At 42.2% G+C, this 27,323-nt stretch overlaps 1 protein-coding gene across 2 annotated transcripts in view; it reads left to right on the top strand.

The window, feature by feature from the left end:
* Positions 1 to 9,574: 9,574 nt before the first annotated feature.
* The window catches only part of hace1 (HECT domain and ankyrin repeat containing E3 ubiquitin protein ligase 1), an 83,463-nt gene continuing 65,714 nt past the window's right edge, over positions 9,575 to 27,323 (top strand). For both annotated transcript variants that reach the window (XM_078542490.1, XM_078542489.1), the window contains exons 1-5: positions 9,575 to 9,728; positions 19,476 to 19,530; positions 21,529 to 21,618; positions 24,111 to 24,215; positions 25,851 to 25,926. In XM_078542490.1, the coding sequence (XP_078398616.1) occupies positions 9,638 to 9,728; positions 19,476 to 19,530; positions 21,529 to 21,618; positions 24,111 to 24,215; positions 25,851 to 25,926 (417 nt within the window). In that variant the 5' untranslated portion in view covers positions 9,575 to 9,637. The remainder of the gene's footprint in view (positions 9,729 to 19,475; positions 19,531 to 21,528; positions 21,619 to 24,110; positions 24,216 to 25,850; positions 25,927 to 27,323) is intronic.

The raw sequence follows: 27,323 nt of genomic DNA, 5'->3' as shown, positions 1-27,323 counted from the left end.
TGAGTGGCTTGACCCCAGATGCCAATATAAAACAAAACAGTACAACAGTAACATTAATATGTAATTATTAAAGTTTGCACATTAAAGAGAAACACACATCATATACACATGAAAATCTGTGTTTTCAAACTATTTTGTGAAAATGTTATGTGATTACTGTGCCTAACTGTTCAGATCCAGATTAGAAAAGCACCAAGCTAATGACGAGCTCTTGAACTTTCTGCACAGGGCTTCTTCCTAGTCCCAACCCCTCACACCAACCCTCCAATTGCATCATGATCTCTCTCAGCCATTCACAGATCTTCCCATTGATTGATGCAACCTTCTCATGTATGGGGTCACTTGAAGGTTCTCTCTCCTTCCCTCCCAGTGAAATGGGACCAGAAAAAAATTGGGCGCGCACATGCGATGGGACCTCGGACCGATCCCAGCCATGACCCTAATTGCTCATCCCATAGAACCATATAGGTTTTCAGCACGGCAGGTGGCCAATTAGACCATCATGGTACCAGCTCTTTGTGAGAGCATTTCAAACCTAATCCCAGTACCACGTTCCGCCCTCAGCTATGGTTCAGTTGCTATCACTTTTGTCTCTGAGTTAGAAGGTTGTGCCGACAAGTTTGTTCTCAGTCCAGAAACCTGCGCACAAAATCTAGGCTGACACTTTAGCTTGGAACTAGGGGAGTGCTGCACTGTTGGAGGTACTGTCTATCAAATGTGACATTAGGAGACCCATCTGCCCCTCAGAAGAATGCAAATGATCCCAGGACGGGAGTTCTCCCCAGTTTTTTTTCTTTATTCATGGGATATGGGCATTGCTGGCTAGGTCAGCATTTATTGCCCATCCCTAATTGCCCTTGAAAAGGTGGTGGTGAGCTGCCTTCTTGAACTGCTACAGTCCATCTGATATAGGCATACCCTCAGTCCCTCAGTGCTGTTAGGGACGGAGTTCCAGGATTTTGACCCAGCGACAGTGAATGAACAGTGATATATTTCCAAGTCAGGATAGTGTGTGGCTTTGAAGGGAACTTCCAGGTGGTGGTGTTCCCATGTGTCTGCTGCCCTTGTCCTTTTCGATGATAGCGGTTGTGGATTTGGAAGGTGCTGTCTGAGAAGGTTTGGTGAGCTCCTGCAGTGCATCTTGTAAATGGGACATAGTGCTGCCACTGTGCGCACGTGGTGGAGGGAGTGAATGTTTGTGGGTGGGGTGCCAATCAAGCGGACTGTATTGTCCTGGATGGTGCCAAGCTTCTTGAGTGTTGTGGGAGCTGCATTCATCTAGGCAAGTGGAGAGTATTCATCACATTCCTGACTTGTGCCTTGTCGATGGTGGACAAGGTTTGAGTAGTCAGAAGGTGAGTTACTCACTGCAGGCTTCCTAGCCTCTGACCTAGTGTCCTGGTCAATATTTTCCTCTCAACCAGCATCACTATAAAACAGGTCATCTGAATTTATTGCATTGCTGTTGGTGGGAACTTGCTGTGTGTATGTTAACTGTTGCATTTCCACAACGGCAAAGTGGAGTTGAGACCACGAGGGCCAGGGAGAGAAATCATGGGCCAAAAACAAAAGTGCTGGAAAAACTCAGCAGGTCTGACAGCATCTGTGGAGAGAAAGACAGAGTTATTTCCCCTTTCAGGATTCACTAACCAATTCACCAAACAATCACAGAAAGGTCTGAGGAAAATGAAAACACCCATTGTTGGCATCTGGTTACAAATAACATCCGATATATGCAGCAATTTTTTAAATTCATTCATGGGACGTGGGCATCACTGGCTAGGCCAGCATTTATTGCCCATCCCTAATTACCTTTGAGAAGATGGTGTTGAGCTGCCTTTTTGAATCGCTGCAGTCCATGTGGTGTAGGTATATCCGCAGTGCTGTTAGGGAAGGAATTCCAGGATTTTGAATCAGTGACAGTGAAGGAAAGGTGATATATTTCTAAGTCAAGATGATGAGTGGCTTGGAGGGAAGCTTCCAGGTGGTGGTATTCTCATGTGTCTGATACTGTTGTCCTTCTAGATGGTAGCAGTCGTGAGTTTGGAAGGTGCTGTCTCAGGAGCCTTGGTGGGTTCCTGCAGTGCATCTTGTAGATAGTACATAGTGCTGCCACTGTGCGTCGGTGGTGGAGGGAGTGAATGCTTATGGAAGGGGTGCCAATCAAGCGAGCTACTTTGTCCTGGATGGTGTCGAGCTTCTTGAATATTGTTGGAGTTGCACTCGTCCAGACAAGTGGAGAGTGTTCCATCACATTCCTGATTTGTGCCTTGTAAATGGTGGGCAGATTTTGGGGAGTCAGGAGGTGAGTTACTCGCTGCAGGATTCCTAACCTCTGACCTGCTCTTGTAGCCACAGTATTTATATGGCTAGTCCAGTTCAGTTTCTGGGTCATTAATATTAAGAACAGCAATGATATAATGCGATGTTACCATAAAGGTGATCCCACCAAGTCTATACAACAACCAGAGAGTACAAATTTTACTTTAACAACATTGTGTAATATTATTAATTTGACATGAAAATATCACTTAGTTATTTATAATACTGTGCAGATAATAACACTGATTTCAGTGACTCCCTCAGCCCACATTAATATGTTCCAAACATTGCACCATATGGACACGGTGACAGTAAATTCATATTTGGAGGAAAAGATTCAATACTTGCAACCCAGATAAACGGCACAAGATCTTTTCCATTCTGTCGAAGACTTTCTCTTGCCTAGTGCGTGATATTATTCAATATAATTATTTTATACAAGGGGTGATGTTGGTTTCTATTTTGTCAGTAATCTCACAGGATAAAAATCAAATAATTCCTGAGCAAGCAAGTTGAATGATTGAACAGCATTGGTCTTCATTGTCAGTGAGAAGCATTAGCCCTCAGGTGTCAGTGCAACACAACCTTTTAGATGCCAGAGGACAAAGACTGAAGGGTTCACAATTGTATCTGTTTTCTTGATCACTAAGTCTGAAAGCTCTGCTGATGGCTGCTTCTCACTACAATATATTTTCAATATGCACTATGCAACTCAACTTTATCATGATATTTCAACATCTCAAAAACTCGTAAAAAGCACCATGATAGAGTGGGATAATAGGTAAGTAGACAGAAGGACAAGACTGAAGTCAATGGAAAGGACTCTTGAGAATCATGTGCAGTATAAAATAGATTACTAATTCATGATGTGCCCATTATGCACTCCTGTACTGTCAATCTCACCCCACAAAGCCTGCTCACAGTAAACTTTCATTAACAACAAAATAAACAGCACTCCAGCCATGATTCCACCCTCTGTTCGCAGGATAATTATGGATGTTAAAGGCAATCCAGCCCAGCTCATCTCATCCATCCAGAATGACATATGAACAGACATAAAAATAAAAACAAAAAGCTAAAAGCTTTTTGTATGAACAGACATATTGGGAGCAGGAGGAAGCCTCGAGCCTACTCCGTCATTAGATAACATTGCCTACATAATACCGGTGACTACAACTCAAAACTACTTAATTGGTTGTGAAGCGATTTGGACATCATGAGAGGTGCTGTATAAATGTAGGTTTTGTCTTTCTTTCATTACATCTGCATGCAGCAATAGTGAAATTGGAAGCCCAATGCTGAGTCTCTAAGGATAATTAATCACAGAGCTGCAACTGATGTTAGGAAAGTGGCAACAAAAAAATCATTAAATTTACAAAACAATTCAACTCTGTAGCCAATGCAACTTTACCATTCGACTTCCTTGGCGCCAACCCAACAGATGTTCAAAAAGGGAGTGAATAATTACAGGCCAGGCCGTCTAACCTCAGTGGTGGGCAAATTATTGGAATCAATTCCAAGAGACAGGATAAACTAACACTTAGAAAGGCACAGATTAATCAAGGATTGTCAGCGTGGATTTGTTAAGAGATCATGACTGACTAACTTGATTGAATTTTTTGAGCAAGTAACAAGGAGGATTGATGAGGGTAGTGCAGTTGATGTGGTCGACATGGATTTTAGCAAAGTTTTTGGCAAGGTCCCACATGGCAGCCTAGGTTAAAAAAAAATCCCATGGAATCCAGGAGAATGTAGCAAACTGGATACAAAATTGGCTCAGTCGCAGGAAACAAATAGTAATTGTTGACGTGTATTTATGCAACTGGAAAGCTGTTTCCAGTGGGGTTCCACAGGACTCAGCACTTGGTCCCCTGCGTCTTGTGGTGTATATTAATGATTGGATATAAATGTAGGGGGCATGATCAAGAAGTTTGCAGATGATACAAAAATTGGCCATGTAGTGTTTTTTAGCAAGGAGGGTAGCTGTAGACTGCAGGAAGATATCAATGTACTGGTCAGGTGGGCAGAAAAGTGGCAAATGGAATTCAACCCGGAGAAGTGTGAGATGATGCATTTGTGGAGGTCAAACAAGGCAAAGGAATACACAATTAATTGGAGAATACTGAGAGGTGTAGAGGAAGTGAGAGACCTTGGAGTGAATGTCCACAGGTCCCTGAAGGTTGCAGGACAGGTTGGTAAGGTGGTTAAGAAGGCATATGGAATTCTTTCATTTATTAGCCAAGTTTTGGAATATAAGAGCATGGAGGTTATGAGGAAACTATTTAAATCATTAGTGTCATGAAGCTATTAATGTATATAATGTTATTGGAAATTAATTTTTTTAAAAGAGGTTTAGTCTGTGGGTGTGTCTTAATTGGATTAAAGCCAGCTAGTCTGGGTGCTTTGATATATAGTGGTTTTGAGATGTGAACAGTAAGGTAGAGTGCATTTGCATTTTGTTGAATGGAGCATTCAAGAGTGGGAGTGAAATCTTGCACCTAGCTAGCAGACACGAAGCAATATGTTTATATTACTAATAAAATTGGTACTATGAAAGGGGTTTTATTGTTAGAAGAGGTAGAGTTCAAAGGGGCTGATGATACAATGAGAATTTACATTCATAGAGATGTGCTGGGTATAACAGAAAGCAGTTTTGTGTGTGCAGGGCAGAGGCATGTAACATCAAAGCTGCTGTAAGCCTACAACTGTCTGCCAATGAACCAAAGTGAAAGGATCCTCATTTTGAATTTGTACAGTGAAAATGCTTTGCCTGATGTCTGGTTAAATTCTATGAGTTGTTGTTGCCTTAGTGGAGATTAGTTTGGGAATTTGTTAAAAGTTGTGATAGTAGTAATTTGTAGCCATGTGTATATGTTTAACTTGTGTAAATTAATAAATGTCTCATGTAGTTTGATATAAAAACCTCTTGAGAACTGCTGGTCTTACTCCTGAATTTAGAGTTGCAACTCAAAACATACCACTTGAAAATATGGGTTATGCCAGATGTTAAGTTTCCCTCTGGGATTTTAAAAAACAGCGTTTACCAACTGCTGTGTCATAACATTAGTTAGACCACAACTTGAGTACTGTGTGCAGTTCTGATCACCTCATTACAGAAAGGATGTCATTTCACTAGACATGGTACAGAGTGGATTTACGACGATGTTGCCAGGGCTGGATAGGCTGGGGTTGTTCTCCTTGGAACAGAGGAGGCTGAGGGGAGGTTTGATTGAGATGTGCATAATTGTGAGAGGCCTGGATAAGGTACATGGGAAGGGTCTATTTACCTTAGCAGACAGGCCAGTGACTCGGGTGCAAAGATTTAAAGTGATTGGTAGAAAGATTAGAGGAGAGACGAGGAAAACTCTTTTCAGTCAGAGGGTGGTAGGGATCTGGAACTAACTGCCTGAAAGGGTAGTAGAGGGAGAAACCCTCAACTCATTTAAAAGATGTCTTGATATGCACCTCAAATACTGTAAACTGCAGGGCTATGGACCAAATGCTGGAAAGTGGGATTAGGCTGGGTGGCTCGTTTTTCAGGCGGTGCAGATTGGATGGACCAAGTGGCCTATTACTGTGCTGCAAACTTTCTATGATTCTAACCCACTATTGTACAATTGTGTTGTCTACTGTGAATTTACAGCCTATCCATTGGTTCCATATGATTTTGCATTATATTTGTACTAAATAAATGTACAAATAGTATTTTTTTAAATTCTAATTGTTGTTTGAGAAACAGGCAAATTAAGTGGAAAAATGTAATTAATTACTAAAAAACTCCAACAGCAAAATGAAGTGTAACAGCAAATTCCTGAGAGAAATCATTTCTAGAAGCACTTAAGTCATAGGATTGGGTAAAGGCTCTGGGATTTTAATGGGTTTTTTTGCCAAAGTTAGTGGATGATTGGGAATCCTCACCCCCCAGAGAAATTTTAATCGCACAGTATGACCGCCTTCTGCTAGATTTTAAACAGGATGAGGTGAACCTAGGGTGGAGTAGCGATTTGTAAAACTTTTCTTTAAGCAATCTCTTCGTGACAAATAGGGATTTCATTCCCAGACTTTGCAAGAGTAGTAAAATGAGTGATAGAGTCAATACATTGTTTAGCATCACTCCTGGTTTTTTGTTTCTTACATTTATTTTGATTGGACACAAGATTCTCAAGCCTCTGGTACATCAACACAGCATGTCATCAGAATTGTATCTACTTTAGGGATAATGAAAATTTAGACTGTTATTTATGTGCTAGTTTAAATTCAAAAGAGAATTTTGAGAAGTGTACAGTATTTAATTTTTTTAATTCAGTTACGGGATGTGGGTATCACAGGCTAGGCCCATCCCTAATTACCCTTGAGAAGTTGGTGGTGAACTGCCTTCTTCAACTGCTGCAGTCCCTGTGGTGGACGTACACCCATAGTGCTGTTAAGGGGGGAGTTCCAGAATTTTAACCCAGCAGTGAAGGAACGGCGATATATTTCCAAGTCAGGATGATGAGTGGCTTGGACGGGAACTTCCAAGTGGTGGTGTTCCCATGTGTCTGCTGCCATTGTCTTTCTAGATGGTAGCAGTCGTGGATTTGGAAGGTGCTGCCTAAGGAGCCTTGTTAAGTTTCTGCATTGCATCTTGTAGATGGTACTCACTGCTGCCATTGTTCACCTGTGGTGGAGGGAGTGTTTGTGGATGGGGTGCCAATCATACAGGCTACTTTGACCTGGCTGGTGTCAAGCTTCTTGAGTGTTGTGGGAGCTGCACTCATCCAGGCAAATGGGGAGTATTCCATCACACACTTGACTTGTGCCTTGTAGGTGGTGGACAGACTTTGGGGAGTCAGGAACTGAGTTACTTGCTGCACGTTTCCTAGCCTCTTGTAGCCACAGTATTTATATGGCCAGTCCAGTTCAGTTTCTGGTCAATGGTAACCCCCAGGATGTTGATAGTGGGGGATTCAGCAATGGTAATGCCATTGAATGTCAAGGAGCAGTGGTTAGATTCTCTCTTGTTGGAGATGGTCATTGCCTGGCAGTTGTGTGGCACGAATGTTACTTGCCATTTGTCAGCCCAAACCTGGATATTGTTCAGGTCTTGCTGCATTTGGACATACACTGCTTCACTATCTGAGGAGTCGTGAATGGTGCTGAAAATTGTGCAATCATCAGTGAACATCCCCACTTCTGACCTTATGACGGGAGGTCATTGTTGAAGCAGCTGAAGATGGTTGGGCCTAGGACACTACTCTGAGGAACTCCTGCTCTGTGTCCTGGAACTGAGAATTTGACCTCCAACAACCACAACCATCTTCCTTTGTGCTGGATATGAGTTCAACCACCAGAGAGCTTTCCCACTGATTCTCATTGACTCCAGTTTTGCTCGGGCTCCTTGATGCCACACTCGGTCAAATGCTGCCTTGAAGTCAAGGGCAGTCACTCTCACCTCACCTGTGGAGTTCAGCTCTTTTGTCCATGTTTGAACTAAGGCTGTAATGAGGTCAGAAGCTGAGTGGCCCTGGCAGAACCCAAACTGAGCATCAGTAAGCAGGTTATTGCCAGGGAAGTGGTGCTGGACAGTACTGTTGATGACCCCTTCCATCAGTTTATTGATGATGGACAGTAGATTGATGGGGTGGTTATTGGCCAGGTTGGATTTGTCCTGCATTTTGTGTACAGAACATATCTGGGCAATTTTCCACATTGCCATGTGGATGTCAGTATTGCAACTGTACTGGGACAGTTTGATTAGGGGGCGCGGCAAGTTCTGGAGGACAAATCTTCAGTACTATTGCCAGAATACTGTCAGAGCCCATAGTTTTTGCAGTATCTAGTGCCTTCAGCCGTTTCTTGATATCACGTGGAGTCAATCGAGTTAGCGAAGACTGGCATCTGTGATGCTGGGGACCTCCAGAGGAAGGCATGATGGATCAGCCACTCCGCACTTCTGGCTGAAGATTGTTGCGAATTCTTCAGCCTTATCTTTTGCACTGATGTGCTGGGCTCCCCCATCATTGAGGATGGGAATACTAAACCTTAAAAGTGACACCCTATCCCACCTCCCAAACACCCTTCCCATACAACCTTCCTCCAATCTCCCCACAAACCCTCCCCCAACAACTTGCCCCCAACCCCCTCCCAACTTCCCCCCCATCACCCTCCAACCTCCCTTCAACTTCCCACCCATACCCCCACTATCACCATTTTTCAGCCAAGAGAACTCTCATGGTAGTTGCTGCTGTGGACCATCGGGCAGCCTTGTGGTTTTTTTGGTGTGCTTTTCAAAAAAGATGGGAGCCACGAATCTGCCCGAAAGCTAGAAGCAGGTGCGTAGCAACTCAGTGAAACTGTCCTGAAAGAACGGTTATAAAATTCAGAAATGTCAGCCTGAGTGTTCCAGTTTTTTTTTAAGCCCGTGCTTCAGGCCTGAAGGACTAGCTGCTCAGGCTGGTTAAAGGGAACTCCGTTTAAAACACCAAGCCTGGGTCGCCCCCAAGCCCAGGGGCCCCAGTGTTTGGCACCATCTGCACCCGCCTCTCCTGGGCCCTGACCACAACGAGATCAGCCGTGATCTTTTTGAATGGAGGAGCAGGCTCGAAGGGCTGAATAGCCTCCTCCAGCTCCTAAGTCTTATGACAACAATAGTTATATTTTACAGAGTACTTAATTGGCTGTAAAGTGTTTTAGGCCATCCTGAGATTGAGAAGTGCTATAGAAATGCAAGGTCTTCTTTCTGATATCTACCTCTTTATCAAAGCTGTTGGTCACCTGTCCTCTGGTCTCCTTGTGAGGCTGTCTCAAATTTTGCTAACCCCTCCTGTGAAGCGCCTTGGGACATGCAATGATGTTAAAGGTGCTTTGCAAATGCGAGTTGAAAATCTCCTGCGGCTCGACATCCATTACAGCACTTTCCCTCAACAAGGAAATAACAGAGGATGAGTTAGATGTGTCAATGGACAAAAATCCTCCTCCCCTGCCCTTCCCTTCCCTGGGGACCTGATGTCAAAATTCCAGTACTGCGGCCCCCAGAATGCCACGCGGTGCGCTTCCGGTTTAACGTCCTCCAATCGGGTGGGCCGCTGAGGCCGGAAGTGGGTTAGCAGAGGGGAGCCTGGGTAACGGGTACAACAACAAGGAGTTCTGTTTGTTGTTTGAACCGGTTGGTGGTGGTGGCGGCGGCGGCGGCAGAGGCGGAGGGGCGAGGTCGCGCGATGTGGCGGAGCGGGAGGCAGCCGCGGTGAGGAGGAGGGAGGAGGGGCAGGTGCCGGTCCTGGTCCTGGTCCTGGTCCTGGTCCTGGTCGCTTTCCTCTTCCCGGTATCGCTGCGGCTGATGATGGAACGGGCGATGGAGCAGCTGAACGTGCAGCTGAACCGACTGACCCGTTCCTTGAGGCGGGCACGGACTGTCGAGCTACCCGAAGGTGAGTCAGGGAGATGCGGGGTGGGTGGAGGGAGGAAGAGCCTGTCTGCGGTGGTGGGGGGGTCAACTTGTTCCCCGTCCGAAGAAAAGTCACATTGGACTCCAATCGTTAACCCTGTGTCTCTTTCCATAGACGCTGCCGGATCTGCTGAGTTTTTCCAGCGTTTTCTGTTTTTATTTGATTTGCAGCATCTGCAGTATTTTACTTTGATCGCATTGGCACAGTTGGAACTGTAGACAGTTCCTCCGTGTCTAGCTATTCTGTTGAAGGGTCATACGGACTCGAAACGTTAACTGTGCTCCTCCCCGCAGATGCTGTCAGACCTGCTGAGTTTTTCCAGGTATTTTTGTTTTTGTTTTGGATTTCCAGCATCCGCAGTTTCTTTGCTTTTATCCTCCGTGTCCACCTAGTTGTTGCCTTCAAAGAGCTTGAATACCTTTTTATCCCATGTTTAAGAAAGTATACACTTGCATTGGAGGCAGTACAGCCAAGGTTCACTAAATTGGTCCCTGGGATGAGGGAGTTGCCTTGTGATGAAAGGCTGAGTAATTTGGGCCTATATTCTTTGGAGTTTAGAAGAATGAGAGGCGATCTCATTGAAACATACAAGATCCTGAAGGGGCTTGATAGGCTAGTTACTGAGATTATTTCCACTGTTCAGGGAATCTAAAACATGGGGCCACAGTCTCAGGATATGGGACTGATGATTTGGGACAGACAAGGAGAAATTTCTTCACTGAAAGGGTTGTGAATCCTTGGAATTCTCTACCACAACCTGAGGGCTGTGGATGCTCCATCACTGAATGCATTTAACCTTGGATAGGCAGATTTATGGTGTCTCAGGAAATCCAGAGATATGGGGAGTGGGCTGGAAAGTGGTATTGAAGCTCAAGATCAGCCATGACATATTGAATACTGGAACAGGCTCGAGGGCCACATGGTCTAGTCCTCCTGTTTCTTGTGTATTCCCTGTGTTTTTCTGCAGCGTAAATAAACTCAGCTCCTGTATCTCTCTCAGCTGCGCTGTCTGATATCAAGTGAGATGTGAGGTGCCCTTTGCACCTTGTCTGGTACCATGACATTCTTCCTTCAATATGGTGATCAGAATGGCAGAGTAGTCTAGGAAGAAATAAATCCATTGCTGTAACTCCAGTAATTTTTGTTCCATGTACCATACAGCCCAAGATCATATTTATAAAATCCAATATACTACAGATGCTGGAGATTTCAGATGATCCAAGATTATATTTGCTTTGTTTACCATTGTTGTACACAGTAGATTCTGTCTATCACTCTGTCCACCAATATTCCCAATTCCTTTGAACCATGCTGTATTCTATTGACTGGCACTGTTCAGTTTATCGTTCCAATGTTTGTACTTATTAACATTGGATTTCAGTTACATTTCTCGGATTAATTTTCCCTTTGCACTCCATCAGCCTGCTGTTAATTGTTTCCATCTTGGTGTTACTGACAAATTTTGACCTTCTCTACCTATATCTCCTCTAGTGGATTATTGATGTACACCGTGAATAGTAAAGATGCTATTTCTGATTCTTGTGTCCATTGATAGTTAGCTTCTAATTCACTTCAACAACTAACCTTTTGTTCCATGTTGTTCTACATTAAGACCAACCTCCCATGTGGTCTTGTGTCAGAGTTCTTGCAATCCTGATAAACATTATCCATCCCTTCATCCACAAGCTCTGATATCCACAAAAAAAATCAGCTGTTTGTTGAACGTGGCCTGCTGATGGACTTAATTTGTTTAGTTGGTTTGTGAAGTCCATCTTCAGGACAACTGGTAGTTTTATCCATGACCGATGTTGGGATCATTAGCTTGTATTTTCTAAAGCTGTCTTTTTACCCTTTTTATAGATAGCTGCTATGTTCCTTTCTCTCCAACCCTTTTGCTGATTGTCATGGTGCCATAAAGATCCCTATGGAAATCTGAACAAATTTTTACTTCTTTAAATACCTGTTTTTGTGGTTAAGCTGTCTTATCCTCATTCAGTGTCTTCCTTATTTTCCTCATTTTAATTTTTCATCTAGCCTGTGATCAAAATTTAATTCCTGTCTATGACCAAATTGGATGGATTAGGTTATGAATACATACATTGAGTATAGCATGTGCTTCCTATAAATGGGTGTACTGTAACATTCCCTGCCACTTGTTGATAACTGCTCTATTATTCATAATGTACAATATCATGGGAGATGTGTTAGTATGTCTGAGAAAGTGTGATTTCAGTATACTGATTTGACTTTAGATAATTTAGTTAATTATGATTTAAAATAAACAGACTTGCATTTATTTAGTGATTTTCACATTGTCAGAGCATCCCAAAGTGCTTCACAAACAGTTAATTACTTTTAAAGTGTAGGCAAAGATTTGCATTATTTTGGACTAGCTAATCTGTTCTTGGTGATGTTTATCATGCGAAGAATGTCTGTAAGGACATTTGAGAGTTTCTTGCTCTTTCAAAAGTATTGTGGGTCCATTTGAATGGAAAATCTAGGCTGACACTTCAGTTTGGTACTGGGAGAGTGCGGAATTGTTGGTGGTACCAACATACCAGCCTCTGTTTGAGCTTACTTAAAACTTGCTTCCCACACCCTAACTTGCACCTCTTTAGTAACAGGTAAAGTCCTCTTTACCTGTTACCCCTTTGCTCAGTTGGCTCTCACCAGGGCCTTGCTCCCTCCCCGCCCCCCCTCTCCCTGTCTCTGTAACCTTCAGTCCTATAACCCTCTAAGATCTCTGCACTCCTTCAACCCTGGCATCTTGCATATCCCTGATTTTTCTTTTAGAATAGCCTGAGAATCCAAAGCAGTACAGTGCCTCAGCTCTGTTTCCAGTGTTAACATGATAGAAATGTCGAGTTTCCTAGTTACTTTTTTAAGATACTAAAATGGAAAGCTATTGGAGTACTTTGTACTGATTATTTTGAAGTTGGTTAATACTGCTCTGTCAAAGTTTTACATTGAGTGAAGGATCTGTACACTATCATTTACTTGCTGATCTGTTGATTTCGGCTGAGTCATAGAAATTTCAGCATACAAGGAAGCTGTTTGGCCCATCATGTCTAAATTGTTTGAAACTGAATTCATTGTTTTTTTTCACCTCTATAACCTTTCTTTCTCTTAAGTGCTATGATTGATTTAGTTTTGTGCAACAAAGGGTTTGCATATTTGGTGATTAATTTATTAGCTACATTAGACAGCAAGATCAAAGTTGCCAAAAATCACCAGTTTGTTACCAAAATCATTGAGATATCTCAACAACAGCTATTCACCCATCAGCCCTTTGCTAGCTGACCTACAATGGCTCCCAGTTGAGCAAAGTCTTGTGATTTTAAAATTCTCAACCTTGTTTACAAATCCCTCAATAATAATAAATTGCATTTATATTGTGCCTTCAACATAATAAAACCTCGCAAGGCGCTTTGCAGGAGTGTTATAACGAAAACATAGACAATGAGCAACGAAAGGCAATGTTAGGTGAGGCAGCGAAAAGCTTGGTTAAAGAGGTAGATTTAACATGGAAAGGTGAGATGTAGAGGTGGAGAGCATTAGGGAGGGTCTTCAGAGCTTCGGGCTGAGGCAACTGAAAGCACGGCCACCAATGCTGGAGCAACAAAGATCTGGAATGCTCAGAGTCAGAGGAGCACGGATGGCTCAGAGGATTGTGACTGTAAGAGATCTCGTGGATGAGGGGATGAGACCATGGAGGGTTTAAAAATAAGTTTAAAAATTTTAAAATCAAGCTGTTGCTTAACTGGGTACAGGTGTAGGTCAGTCAGCACAGGGCTAATGGATGAATGGATCTTGGTGTGGACAGCAGAGTATTGGGCGACCTCAAGTTTCTAGAAGATAGTGCGTGGAAGGCTGGTTAGGAACGTGTTGAAATCGTCAAGTCTAGAGTAAACAAAGCCATGAATGAGGGTTTCAGCAGCAAAACAGCAGATGCAGGGGGTTGGATTCAGGTAGTCATAGAGAGATGTAGGTAAGTGGTTTTGGTGAGGCACAGGTATGTGCCCAAAAAATTTATCTCAGGACCAAACATTACATCAAAACTTGTGATTTGACAAGTTCAGCTCTGACATTGGTCAAGGAGGGGGCTAGAGCCGATGATGGGGGAACAGAGTTTGGGTAGCAGGGACTGAAGACAATGGCTTTGGTTTTTCTAATATTTATTGAGAGGAAATTTCTGCTCGTCCAGCACTGGATGTTGGACAAGCAGCCTGATAATTTAGTGAGATTAGAGGAGTCGAGAGAGGTGGTGGTGAGGTAGAGCTGGCATGCATGTGAAAATTGATGCTATGTTTTTAGAAGATGCCGCCTCGGGGCAGCATGCATATGAGAATTAGAAAGGGGCCAAGGAATGATTAATTGGGAGCAACAGAGTTAACAGTGCAAGAGGGAAGAGAAGCTTCCCACAACCAACGGATCAGATTTAAGCTCTGCAGCCCTGCCACATCCAGTCGGGAATGGTGGTGGACAATTAAACTACTCACTAGAGGAGGAGGCTCTACAAATATCCCCACCCTCAATGATGGGGGATCTCAGCATATCAGTGCAACAGTTGAGGCTGAAGTAGTTGCAATAATCTTCTGCCAGAAGTGCTGAGTGGCTGATCCATCTCAGCCTCCTCCTCTTGAGGTACCGAGCATCACAGAGGTCAGTATTCAGCCAATCCTGTCCAGCCTCATGATATCAAGAAACGGCTAAAGACACTGGGTACAGCAAAGACTATAGGCCCTCACAATATTCCGACATAGTACTGAAGACTTGTGATTCAGAGCTTGCTGCGCCCCTCAACAAGCTGTTCCAGTACATGTGTAACACTGGCATCCACTTGGCAGTGTTGGAAACTGCCCAGGTATGTCCTGTATTGCAAAAAGCAGGACAAATCCAACCTGGCCAATTACTGCCCCATCGGTCTACTCTCCATCATTAGTAAAGTGATAAAAGGAGTCATCAATGGTGCTATCAAGCAGCATATCTTGCATAGCAATAACCTGCTCACTGATGCTCGGTTTGGGTTTTGCCAGGGTCACTCAGCTCCTGATCGCATTACAGCTTTGGTTCAAACATGGACAAAAGAGCTGAACTGCAGAGGTGAGGTGAGAATGACTGCCCTTGATAGCAAGGCAGCAGTTGACCAAATGTGGCATCAAGGAGCTTTAGCAAAATTGCAGTCAATGGGAATCGGTGGAAAACTCTCTGCTGGTAGGGAGGTGGTTGTTGGAGGTCAATCATCTCAGTTCCAGGACATCATTGCAGGAGTTCCCCAGGGTAGTGTCCTTTGCCCAACCATCTTCAGCTGCTTCATCTATGCCCTTTCATCATTAAGGTCAGAAATGGGGATGTTTGCTGATGATTGCACAATGTTCAGCAACATTCGTGACGACTCAGATGCTGAAGCAGTCCATGTCCAAATGCAGCAAGACCTGGACAATATCCAGGCTTGGACTGACAAGTGACAAGTAACATTTGTGCCACACAAGTGTCAGGCAATGACCATTTCCAATAGAAAGATTCTAACCATCGCACCTTGACGTCAAGGGCATTACCATCACTGAATCCCCCACTATCAATATTCTGCAAGTTACCATTGACCAAAAATTGAACTAGACTAGCCATATAAATACTGTGGCTACAAGAGAGAAAGAGGCTAGTAATTCGCCTCTTGACCACCCCGCATTCTGCCGCCCGCCAAAACCTGTCTACCATCTACAAGGCACAGGTCAGGAGTGTGACGGAATATTCTCCACTTACCTGGATGAGTGCAGCTCCCACAACACTCGAGAAGCTCCAGGACAAAGCACCTTGCTTGACTGGCACCCCACCCACAAACATTCACTCCATCACCGACGCACAGTGGCAGCAGTGTGTACCATCTACAAGATGCACTGCAGGAATTTGCCAAGACTCCTCAGACAGCACCTTCCAAACTCACAACCACTACCATCTAGAAAGACAAGGGCAGCAGATAGATGGGAACACCACCACCTGCAAGTTCCCTTCCAAGCCACTCATTATCCTGACTTGAAAATACATTGCAGTTTCTTCACTGGCTGGGTCAAAATCCTGGAAATCCATCCCTAAAAGCACTTTAGGCATACCATGGACTGCAGCGATTCAAGAAGGCAGCTCACCACCACCTTCTCAGGGGCAATTAGGAATGGCCAATAAATGCTTACCAAGCCAGTGATGCCCACATCCCATGAACGAATTAAAAAAACCTGAAGATAGCTCAGCAGAATGGGTCAACAGGTAGCAAATGGAATTTAATATAGAAAATTGTGAGGTGATGCATTTTAGGTGAAGGGACAGGGAGAGGTAGTATAGACTTATTGGCATAGTCCTAACGAGTGTGCAGAGGATCCTTGGGGTCCATGTGCATAGATCCTTGACAGTGGCAGGACATACTGTGAGAGTAGAAGACTATACGCGATCTTGGGCTTCATAATGAGAGGCATTGAGTATAAAAACCATGCTGAAGCTTTACAAGTGTCAGCTGTGACTCAGTTGGTAGCACTCTCACCTTGAATCATAAGGTTCAAATCCCACTGCAGGGCATGAGTGCGAGAGTTGTGGCTGACACTCCTGTGCAATGCTGAGAGAGTGCCCCCTTTCAGATGAGATGTTAAATCATGGCCTCAACTGCATGCTTGGGTGGATGTAAGAGATCCCACTATTTTGAGGAGCATGGGAGTTATCCTCAGTGTCCTGACCAATGTTTATCCCTCAATCAACACCAGAAAAAACATTAGCTGGTTATTTTCATATTGGGAGTTAGTGTGCAAATTGGCTGCCGTGTTCTTACGTTATAATAGTGACTATTCTTATTTCTTAAAAATGTATTCTTTCATGGGATTTGGGCATCTCCAGTAAGGCCAGCATTTGTTGCCGATTCTTAATTTCCCTAAACCTGAATGGATTGTGAGGCCAGTTCAGAGTCAACCACATTGCTGAAAGTCTGGAGTCACATGTAGGCCAGATCAGGTAAGGATAGCAGATTTCCCTTCCCGAAAGGGCATTATTGAATCAGATGGATTTTCTACAGCAATCAATGATAGTTTCATGGTGACCATGAAACTGAGACTAGCTTTATATTTCAGATTTATTAATTGAATTCAAATTTCACCTGCTGCCATGGAGAGCATTAGCCTGGGCCTTGGGATTTCTCGTCCAGTCTACTATGTCATCACCTCCCCCACTTCATTGGATGTAAGGATATCTGGTTGTCACGAAATGCACTATATAAATGCAAGTCTTTTTTTATATAAAGTCCTGGCTACTCGAACATTTTGTCCAGCTCTGGTCACCACACTTTAGAAGGGATGTGAGGATCCTTGAGAGGGTGCAGAGGAGAATGGGTCTCTAGAGATCTGAGATCTTAGCTACAATGTTAGGATGGAGAAGCTGGAGTTGTTTTCCTTTGAGCAAAGGAGTTTGAGGGAAGTTTTGATAGAGATTACAAGATTATGGCAGGCTTAGATAAGGGAGACAAAGAAAAGCTGCTCCCATTAGCTGCTGGTACAAGGACCGCGGGATATAGATTTAAGGTTTTGGGTAAGAGATTCAGGATGAATGTGAGGAATATATTTTTTTTAATGTAGCGGGTGGTAATCACCTGGAACTCACAGTCTACAAGGTCAGTGGAAGCATTGATTTCAAAAGAAAATTGAATGGGCATAAGAAGGAAATAAACTTGCAGGGCTACGGAGATAAAGTGGGGGAATGGGACTGACTGGATTACTCTACAGATTCAGTGGGCAGAATGGCCTTCTATGTCGTTATGGCTCTGTGTATGTACAAATGGTCTCGGCACCCATTTGATTTTCTTTGTTTTATTTTTCTTGGGTGTTGCGTACATTTCTGTGAGCAGCCCTCTTGCACTTCACCCAAGTGAAGGAGTGTGATGGAATACTCTCCATTTGCCTGGATGAATGCAGACCCAACAACACTCTAGAATCTTGACACCATCCGGGACAAAGCAGCCCACTTGATTGGCACCCCTTCCACTAACATTCACTCCCTCCATGACTGACGCGCAGTGGCAGCAGTATGTACCATCTACAAGATGCACTGCAGGAACTCAACATGGCTCCCTAGACAGCATCTTCCAAACCCATGACCATTACCATCCAGAAGGACAAGGGCAGCAGACACATGGGAACACCACCACCTTGAAGTTCCCCTCCAAGCCACTTGCTACGCTGACTTGGAACTATATCACCATTACTTCACTTTAGCTGGGTCAAAATCCTCGAACTCCTTCCCTAACAGCATTGTGAGTGTAGCTGCACCATGTGGACTGCAGCAGTACAAGAAGGCAGCTCATCACCACCACCTTCTCGAGGGCAATTAGGAATGGGCAATAAATGTTGACGTAGCCAGCGATGCCCACAGCGCGTAAATGAATAAAAATAAATTTCTTCGAAGAACTGAATGAGTGCCCGAAGGCACTTACCCATGGAAAACATTACTACAAAACCTGTTCCAATCTCCCATGCCCACATTTAGGTACAAGTAGGAGTTACTAGAGTGATGGGGCAATGTGTAGAAATGTTAATGATAATTGTGGTGTTGCACTTGTGCTGCGTGACTGAACTCAGATACTTAACTATGGGGCAACGTTGTTCAGTTCGGTTAAATATTTTACCATGTAGGCCATCTATTTGTTAAGGCATGGTTTTAATATTCTATGACTCAGTGTTGCCGGAATAGATATTGAATGAGGAACCAGCAGGTGAATCATTTTGGATTGTTCCAATTACACTGGCTATGTAATTACATAGGCAGAGCCTTGGGAGCACGCTGTCTTATTGTATTTTAGGTCAGGAAATAAAGCCAGGATATCATTGGGTGGGGAAGTGGGAAGTCAATTTAGCACTGGGTTTGTACACTCTCTGTTTCACAAATGTATTTATGAAGCCCTGCAGGCATCCATTTCAATGCAGCAGTTTATAGAACAGATAAATTGAAATATTGTTCAAAAGAAAAATTTCTTCAGCTTCAGTATGGAGATGGGAGCTCAACATCTTGAACGATTTTAAAAAATGTGAGCATTTTTTATTTTCATTGAACCAATGAAACTCCTTTTCTTTCCTCTTCCCACAATGAAATCTGGCCCAGTTTATTTCGCCAAAATAGTTGAAAGGAATTCTAATTTCATGGAGTGGGCCAAATTGAAAGGAACCTACTGCTTAACTCCAACACAGTAACCCGACAAACTACTACAAAAAATGGTTATTTGCAATTTTACACAGAATTTTGGTAAAAGAAAACAATAAAGAAAAAGGGAAAATGATGGAATTCTGAAACAATGTTGAAATTAAACAGCAGGTTTATAAAGAGAAAAGTTACGATGTGATATTTTGGATATGAACCTGTTAAAGGCTGCATGCCCATAAACTTCTCTTTTCTCTTCAATAAAACTGACCTAGCCTATTGTGCACTTCCAGCAGTTTGTCTTTTTTCTTGAGTTTTGAAGAGGGGCTGATGGAAAGATATTGGAAATCAAAGAATATTGCGTGGCCAAGTACCTTTGATTAAGTTTTCCTGATAATTGGACCGTTCTATGTGTTTCTAATCAATGGTTTCCTCTTGTTTCTGTCTTATTTAATAATTTTGAGAAAATCGAAATGCACATTTAGCATGCTGCTGCTTCAAGATATTCAGTAGATCATCATAGCCAGGCTAGCAAATCATGTTTTTTTTTTCCTCCTCTTACAGATAACGAGACTGCAGTTTATACATTGATGCCGATGGTAATGGCTGATCAGCACAGGTAAGCTTTGTTTTTAGTCTCACTTTCCATAAAGAAGTGTTGAAAAGGAAGTGTGATTGTGCAATAATCTAATGGTAGGAAGTCATAACGCCATTAATGGCAAGAGAATGCTGATCAGGTTTGTACCTCTTCATCTCGAAACAGTAATTCAGTTTTCATTCTACGTGGGGGTTTCATTCTCTTTTAGATTTGGATTCATAGTGAATGTAACTGTTATTGGGATGTAATGATATTGACTTTGGAAGATTAGTTGCATGTCACTAATCTTAAAATTGTTTTATATGCATTTCAAGCATCCAAGTGAGGCATTTTTTTTTCCATTTGTCCGTGGCATGTTGGCATTGCTGACAAGCCACCATTTGTTACCCATTCCTAATTGCCTTTGAGAGAGTGGTGATGAGCCGCCTTCTTGAGCTCTTGCAGTTTGTGAAGTGTTATGGAGAAACTTCCAAGATTTTCACCCAGTGACGATGAAGAAACAGCGATATATTTCCAAGTCAGGATGGGGTAACTTGGAGTTGAAGATGTTGCCGTGTGCCTGTTGCCTTTGTTCTTCGAGTTGTTTGAGGCTGTGGATTTGGGAGATGCTGTTGAAGCAACTTACCAAACTTTCTGTGAAGCATTTTGTAAGTGGTACATACTGCAACCACGGTGCAACAGCAATGGAGGGAGTGAATAATTAAGGTTTTGGATGGGATGGGATGCCCATCAAATGGGTTGCTTTGTTCTGGATTGCTCAGCTCCTTAAGCATTGTTGGGGCAGCAGTTGCCCAGGCAAGTGGGGAATATTCTGCCACACTCCTGAATTTTATCTTGTAGATGATACAAAATCTTTATGTAGTTAGGAGGTGAATCAAATGCTGCAGAATATAGAATTTTTGACCTGACTTGTAGCCCCGGTATTGATGTGGTTGGTCTAGTTAAGCTTTTGGTCAGCAGTGACCCCCAGGATGCCAATTGTGGGGCAGTGGGGGAGAGAAATGCAGTGACGCCATTAAACCTAGAAAAGGAAGTGGCTAGAATCTCTTGGAGATTGTCATTGCCTGGCACTGTGTAGTGTGAATGTTCTTTGCCTCTTCTCAGATGAAGCCTGAATGTTGCTCAGGTTGAAATCCCTGCTGAGTGCCACCCCTAAACATAGAAACTAGGAGTAGGCCATTCGGCCCTTTGAGCCTGTTCTATTCATTATGATCATGGCTGATCATCCAACTCAATAGCCTGCTCCCGCTTTCTCCCCATACCCTTTGATCCCTTTTAGTAACTTGACAAAAATTTCCACTTTTAAGTTATTGGTCTTGATGTAAAAACCTTGAAAAAGTTACATCTTGATGAGGTGTAAGTGGGCTTTTAAAGGCTAACTAAGTTCATAACTACTGCCAAATGTCTTCACTTGCCCTGAAAAGCTAATTTTATATTTGTGGAATGTCATATTACTCCATTATGCTTTTTAAAAAAAACAGATTTTTTAAAATTAGTGTTAACTTTCTAGTTTGCTGTCTGTCAGAACACTTCAGTGCAATTGCTTACCTTGTTTGCTGAGATCTCTGTTGCCGGATGCCTGGGTATTTCCATGATTTGGTGCCACTGGAAAATTTAACCTAGCATCAGGAAAGGAAAAATCCATGCCACAGAGATTACTACACCTTTGTGGGTAGCTGTCTTTGAGGTCAGGGTGAGCACCTTTGCTTCACTGCTGACCACAAAACCAGCCCATTGTATATATCAGTTGTGTTTCTTAAGATCCTTTTTTCCCTCCTCCTGATTTAAATTAAAATCCTCTTGGGATGCATGCTCCCAAACATCTATAATTCTGCTTGCATTCCTATGGGGTTTGTTATTCTGTTAAACTAAGTTGCCTTTAGTTCTATTAACTTCAAAGCTGAAGAGATTCTCAAAATAACTGAAGAGGTAATGTAAGACTTAATTGTGACTAATAATGAAATGTAATCTTTGAAGTCATTTAATGAAATAAATAATGTGTAATGTATTCCTTTCAAGGTCTGTTTCAGAGTTGCTGACAAATTCCAAGTTTGACGTCAATTACGCTTTTGGTCGTGTCAAGAGAAGCTTACTGCACATTGCAGCAAAGTAAGATTCTGAACAGCTCACTGAATGAGTTATGTGATAGAGGTATAAGCATTATTCGTGTGATATAACCACATGCTGTAACTGTAAGTCCCATCTTACATTCTCATTATTAATCATGGAATGTAGCTCACTGGCTTCTTGAGAATCTGTTGGGTTTTCTAGACTAAAGAAAAATAGCCAGGATTGGAGTCCTTGTCATCCTGTTAACTCGTGTTTCCCGGTAAATTCACTATTTATTTCTGTGGACTTGGACCACCATAGATTTCATAAACGAAGATAGAGGGCATGTAAATGCGAAGCGTAACGTGAACGACTTTTTCATTTTTTTAGGATCCTGAAATTTTAAAAAATCTTGTTGACCTTTCTTCTAGTATTTTCCCTTCCTCCCCCTTGGCTACTATGCTGACATGCAGTCCCTACAACCTGTGTTACCTTGCTCAAGTGGTCATTCTTTGTGTAAGATGGTGAGTTTCAACAGACCTGTTCAATTTAAAGGCAACATGGTGGATAACTTGATCCTGTTCTCACCTGATATTCACATATATGCACCTCCTGAAGCAGTTAGCAGCAGGAATGGGAACTATAGTGTGATTTTGATTCTCATCGCCACCCCCTTGCTCCACCCTGCTACCAATGCTAAAATGCTAGTTTGATGACTTATAATGTCTTAAACTAAAAATCTAAACAAAGCTTAGTGTGCCACAAGTACCAATGTGCTGCACTAGAAAATTGTAGGACATGAGTTCTTGTCTGTAGCATCGATTTGGCAAGCCCAAATTGCAGATTTCTACAAGAGTTCCTGATCCTACCTGACACATCGGAGGTAGAGCACTTTCCATGGGATGAGGATCAACATTTATGGATAACGAGCAATAATTTGTATTTATATGATGTGTGTAATATAGAACAATGTCTCATGTTGGCTCATAGGAATGAGACAGAAATTGACACCAAGTCTCAAAGAGAGGTTTGTACAGGTCATCAAAACCTGGTTAAAGAGAGAGATTTTAAAGCGTGCCTTGAAGGAGGAGAGTAAAGAGCCTGAGAGATTTAAGGAGAGAATTCCAGAATCTGTGACCTACACAGCCCAAAATACGTGTCCAGAAGAGGCCAGAGTTGGAAGAATGCAAAAATCTCAGCGTTGTCAGATGTGGCTCGGTTGGTAGCTCCCAGTGCACTACTGAGAGAATGTTTCACTGTCAGTGGTGCCGTCTTTCAGATGTAACGTTTAACTGGGCCCTGTCTGCTCTCTCAGTTGGATGTAAAAGATTCCATGGCATTGTTTTGAAGAAGAGTAGGGGAGTTCTCCCTGGCGTCTATCCTTCAGTTAGCATCACTTAAAAGAAACCCAGATTATCTGGATATTATTGCATTACTGTTTGTGGGAGCTTGCTGTGTGTATATTGGGTGTAGCATTTCTTACATTATATCGGTGACTACAATTCAAAAGTACTTAATTGATTGTAAAGAGTCTGGAGGTTGTGAAAAGAATTACGCAACTGCAAGCTGTCCATTGTCTGATCTGGAGAAGGCTGCAAGGATGGGAGAGCAAGGTCATGGAGGGATTTGAACCAAGGATAAGAATTTTACATTTTGAGGTGTTACTGGACTGGAAGTCACTGCTGGTTAGTGAGCAAGGAGGTTGGCGCAAGTTAGAATACAGGCAGCAGAGATTTGGATGAGCTCAGGTTTACAGGAGGAGGAAGATGAGACGCCTACCAGGAGAGAATTGTTTGTTGTTGTTGTGTTGGTTGAGGGTTACATGTTGGCCAGGAAACTTGGGGGGGGGGGACTAAGCTTGAAATGGTGCCTTGGAATTTCTTTTATCCAGTTGAGGGGGGCCAGCTGGACATTGGTTTTAAATTTTACTTGAAAGATGGCATTTTGGACAGTGCAGCAATTCCTTAGAATTGTGCCAAGCTTTCAGTTATAGTATAGATCAGCAGAGCAGCTTGAAGAAAGCTGTACCCCATGTTTTTTCGTCTTTTGGCTGCTGTTAAAACTTCTGCATCTGATTACAGAAACAGCACAAAATTAATATTATACAGTACATTGCAAGTATCAGCTGTCGTGATTGAGCAAATTGAATCATTAAAATTGAGCAGGCTTGGATGATCAATGAGTCTGTGTATTCACTAGTAAAGTTTCATTAATGCCAAGCAATAGTTGCTGGCTGGTGAAAAGCAGCTGCCCTTTGACATTCCAAACTCTCCAGGTTTAGTTGAAATTTAATTTGAGGGAATTTGAATGTTAGTTGTATAAACTATTTTAATTATGCCAAAATGATAAAATTCAAAAAAAAGGTCTTGCCTACTGATTTAATAAAAGCAAAATACTGTAGATGCAGGAAATTTGAAATAGCAACAAAGTGCTGGAAAAACTTAGCAGACCTGGCAGCCTCTGTGGAGAGAGGGAAACAGAGTTGATGTTTTGAGTCCAATATGACTCTTTATTTCTATTGTCAACTGATTTGTTTTCTTTGTCTGGTACAGCTGTGGCTCTGTTGAATGCCTTATTCTACTGCTGAAGAAAGGAGCAAATCCAAACTACCAGGATATTTCTGGGTGTACACCCCTTCACTTAGCAGCTAGGAATGGGTGAGTTTGCTAAGCCATCTCAATCCTTGAGTTCTTTAAGAAATCACCAGTTTTTCCACATTTCTTAGAACATTTAGAAAATAAATCAGTGCAACTTCCAGATAGTCTCATAATACTCAAGTATGTGGTTATATTTTGTTAAAACAGGTCTTGTCATGGAACAGGTTGTTTTTCATTTTGGAAATCAAAAGACTAATTAACCACTGAATTGGACATATTTTTCAAATGTTTTCATGCTATTACTTAATACCAAAAATAAATTAGAACGCAAGTTTAATCTCAAGTTACTTTTACTCTTGGAATTTGTGAAGATGAGGACTGGCTTGCTGATGGTGTATTTGCAATGTTTCCAATAACTGAAACCTGAATTCTAATATAATCCTAAAGTTTGGGATTGAACACTGCAATCTGGCTGCTCAGGCAAATTTTATTCCAACACAAATGGACATGGTCTGGAGTGTCAAAGTTATATTTTGTAATACAGTTGATAGTGATGCAGCACAGAAATTATGCAGTTAGTGTTGGAATAGCTTTGGTAGAGTAGTGCCTTGTTTAATAATTTACATTTATATAGAAAGACACTAAATAGTGAAGAAATGAATATTGAACAGGAGGGAAGAGGGAGAACACAAAATTTAAGCCCAGACAACAGAAAGAAGTTTAGGGTGCTCTTGTGGACAGAAAGTTAGAAATTGAGGCAAAGGAAGTGGAGAGGTCCAGAGGATCGATGCAAAACCATCAATGGAGGTGAGAAGTAAACCAGTATTAGTGAAATAGAGGTTACCAATAACTGTGCATCACTGATAAAGTTGGGGAAAGAGTTTAAAATGAAAGTATCATTATAGAATTAATTCAGTGGAACCCAAGGGACTTACAAGGACAACAGATTGGTGAAGAAGTTGATAAGGGCATGAGCTGCAGCATTCTGAATGAGTTGTAATTTATGAAGAATGGAACTCTGTATTTGAGAAAGTGAGCTCCAAGATGATGGGCATGGATTAGGATTTCTACAGCCTGAGAAATATGTAGAGGCAAATGATTTTGTATTGGCGGGAGAGAAATGGTTTTGGTAGCAGTGTATATGGAGAAGGAAGCTGACTACAAAGCACAATGCACAGGGCCTGCATCTCGAGACTGAGCTGTCAGTGAGCCAGTTTGATGGATTTGAGATTAGTCGCATGTAGGTGTGAGCAGAAGCTCAAGATGGTTGGATTGGATTTACTGACATTGAGATCAATCTTTTGGTTTGTTCAGGCCAGACAGACAGATGGAGACTGTAAAAATGGTCTTTGGATTGATGGGGGAAGTGGAGAGTTAAAGTTTGGTATTATTGTATGTGTGGGAGTTGACCCCATGTGTCAAGTGTAGTGTACTTTTTCTATCAGTAAGTATGTATGATAAACATCGTTAAGGGATGGGGAGAGAGAAACAGTGTTAATGTTTCTAGTCCATAAAGAGCTCTCTTTAGCTCTGAAGAAGGGTCATACGGACTCGAATCGTTAACTCTGTTACTCTCTCCACAGATGCTGTCAGACCTGTTGAGTTTTTCTAGCATTTTCTGCTTTTATTTCAGATTTCCAACACCTGTAGTATTTTGCTTTTATCATATTGTTAAGGAATGTATTCTCTTTGTAGGCAGAAAAAGTGCATGGGCAAACTGTTGGAGTATAGTGCTGATGTGAACATCTGCAACAATGAAGGGCTGACTGCGGTAAGGTTGGAATTTTCATGGTTAAGGTTTTTCCTTTGTCTCTATTTTTTGTGCAATATTTAATCTGGAACAATTGAAGTTTGATTACCTTTGTTTATCATCAATTTGTGTATTAAAATTATTTTTATATAGTTCCTTTCATGACCTCAGGATATTGCAAGGTGCTTTATAGCCAATTAAGTACCTTATGAAGCTTAGTCACTGTTGTAAGATCTTAGCTTGTATAAGACAGATTTTAATTCGGGATAAGTCATATTTGACTCAAAACGTTAACTCTCTCCACAGATGCTGCCAGAGCTGCTGAGTTTTCTAGCACTTTGTTTTTATTCCAGTTTGCTCCTTGTTTCACTCCAATTTTTCTTATGACAATCTGAAATAAGGTTGCCTGTTTAAATGTATTTCACAATTCTTATTGCTTTTTCTCTTGAACATACGAACATGCATACACTGTTTACTATTTGAATAAATCAGCTTTGAACTTGGTGAGATTTCTTCAATAATAACTTCTGTAAATAAAATAAAAATTGGGAGTATAAGAACCATGTATCTTAAAAATAAGGAAAATTAGACTTTGACCACCTTGATGATAAATAAAATTAAGGACAGAAGTTTTGAAGCTTTTTCAGTTCAATGCTGAGATGGGCTTTTTCCAATGGCTTAACACATTTGAAACCCAACTGAAATTCTCAGGTTTCAAACTAGTCCATTAAAGTAGCTCAACTCAGTTACAGGAGTGGGAGGGGTGCTCCCTCCAGAACTCCAGTAAATTTACTGAAAAGCAGACATTCATTTTGACGAGATGCCCAGGAGTCAAGCTGAAGCTACCTGATTGCAGGAAAATGTACTGAAGTTACAACTTCTGATGATTAGTAAATATTGCAGATGCTGGCAGTCTGGAAACAATGTGACAAAGCTGGGCATACTTGAGTTCATCTGTGAAGCAAAAGGTCAATCTTCAGGGATGGTGTTAGAAATGAAATGTACTGATTGGCTTCTGTTTCTTCACAAATGCTTCCTGAGCGCACACTGTTCTAATTTTGTTTACCATTTCTGACTCTTACCCAGGATTGGCACTGAGATTTGATAAATCCTTTCTCATCGGCCTCCGAACTCCCTTAGGTTTTTAAGTTCATTCATAGGATGTGGATGTCGCTGGCGAAGCCAGCTTTTATTCCCTATCCCCAATTACCATTGAGAAGGTGGTGGTGAGCTGCCTTCTTGAACCACTACAGTCCATGTGGTGTAAATACACCCACAGTGCTTTTAAGGAGGGAGTTCCAGGATTTTGACCTAGCGACAGTGAAGGAATTTCCAAGTCAGGATGGGGAGAGATTTGGCGGGGAACTTCCAGGTGGTGGTGTTCCCATGTGTCTGCTGCCCATGTCCTTCCAGATGGT

The sequence above is a fragment of the Cetorhinus maximus genome, chromosome 5 (genome assembly GCF_964194155.1).
Source record: "Cetorhinus maximus chromosome 5, sCetMax3.hap1.1, whole genome shotgun sequence".
Taxonomy (NCBI): Eukaryota; Metazoa; Chordata; class Chondrichthyes; order Lamniformes; family Cetorhinidae; genus Cetorhinus; species Cetorhinus maximus.
Note: the sequence above shows the minus strand (reverse complement) of the source record. Positions and strands in the feature narration are given on the sequence as shown.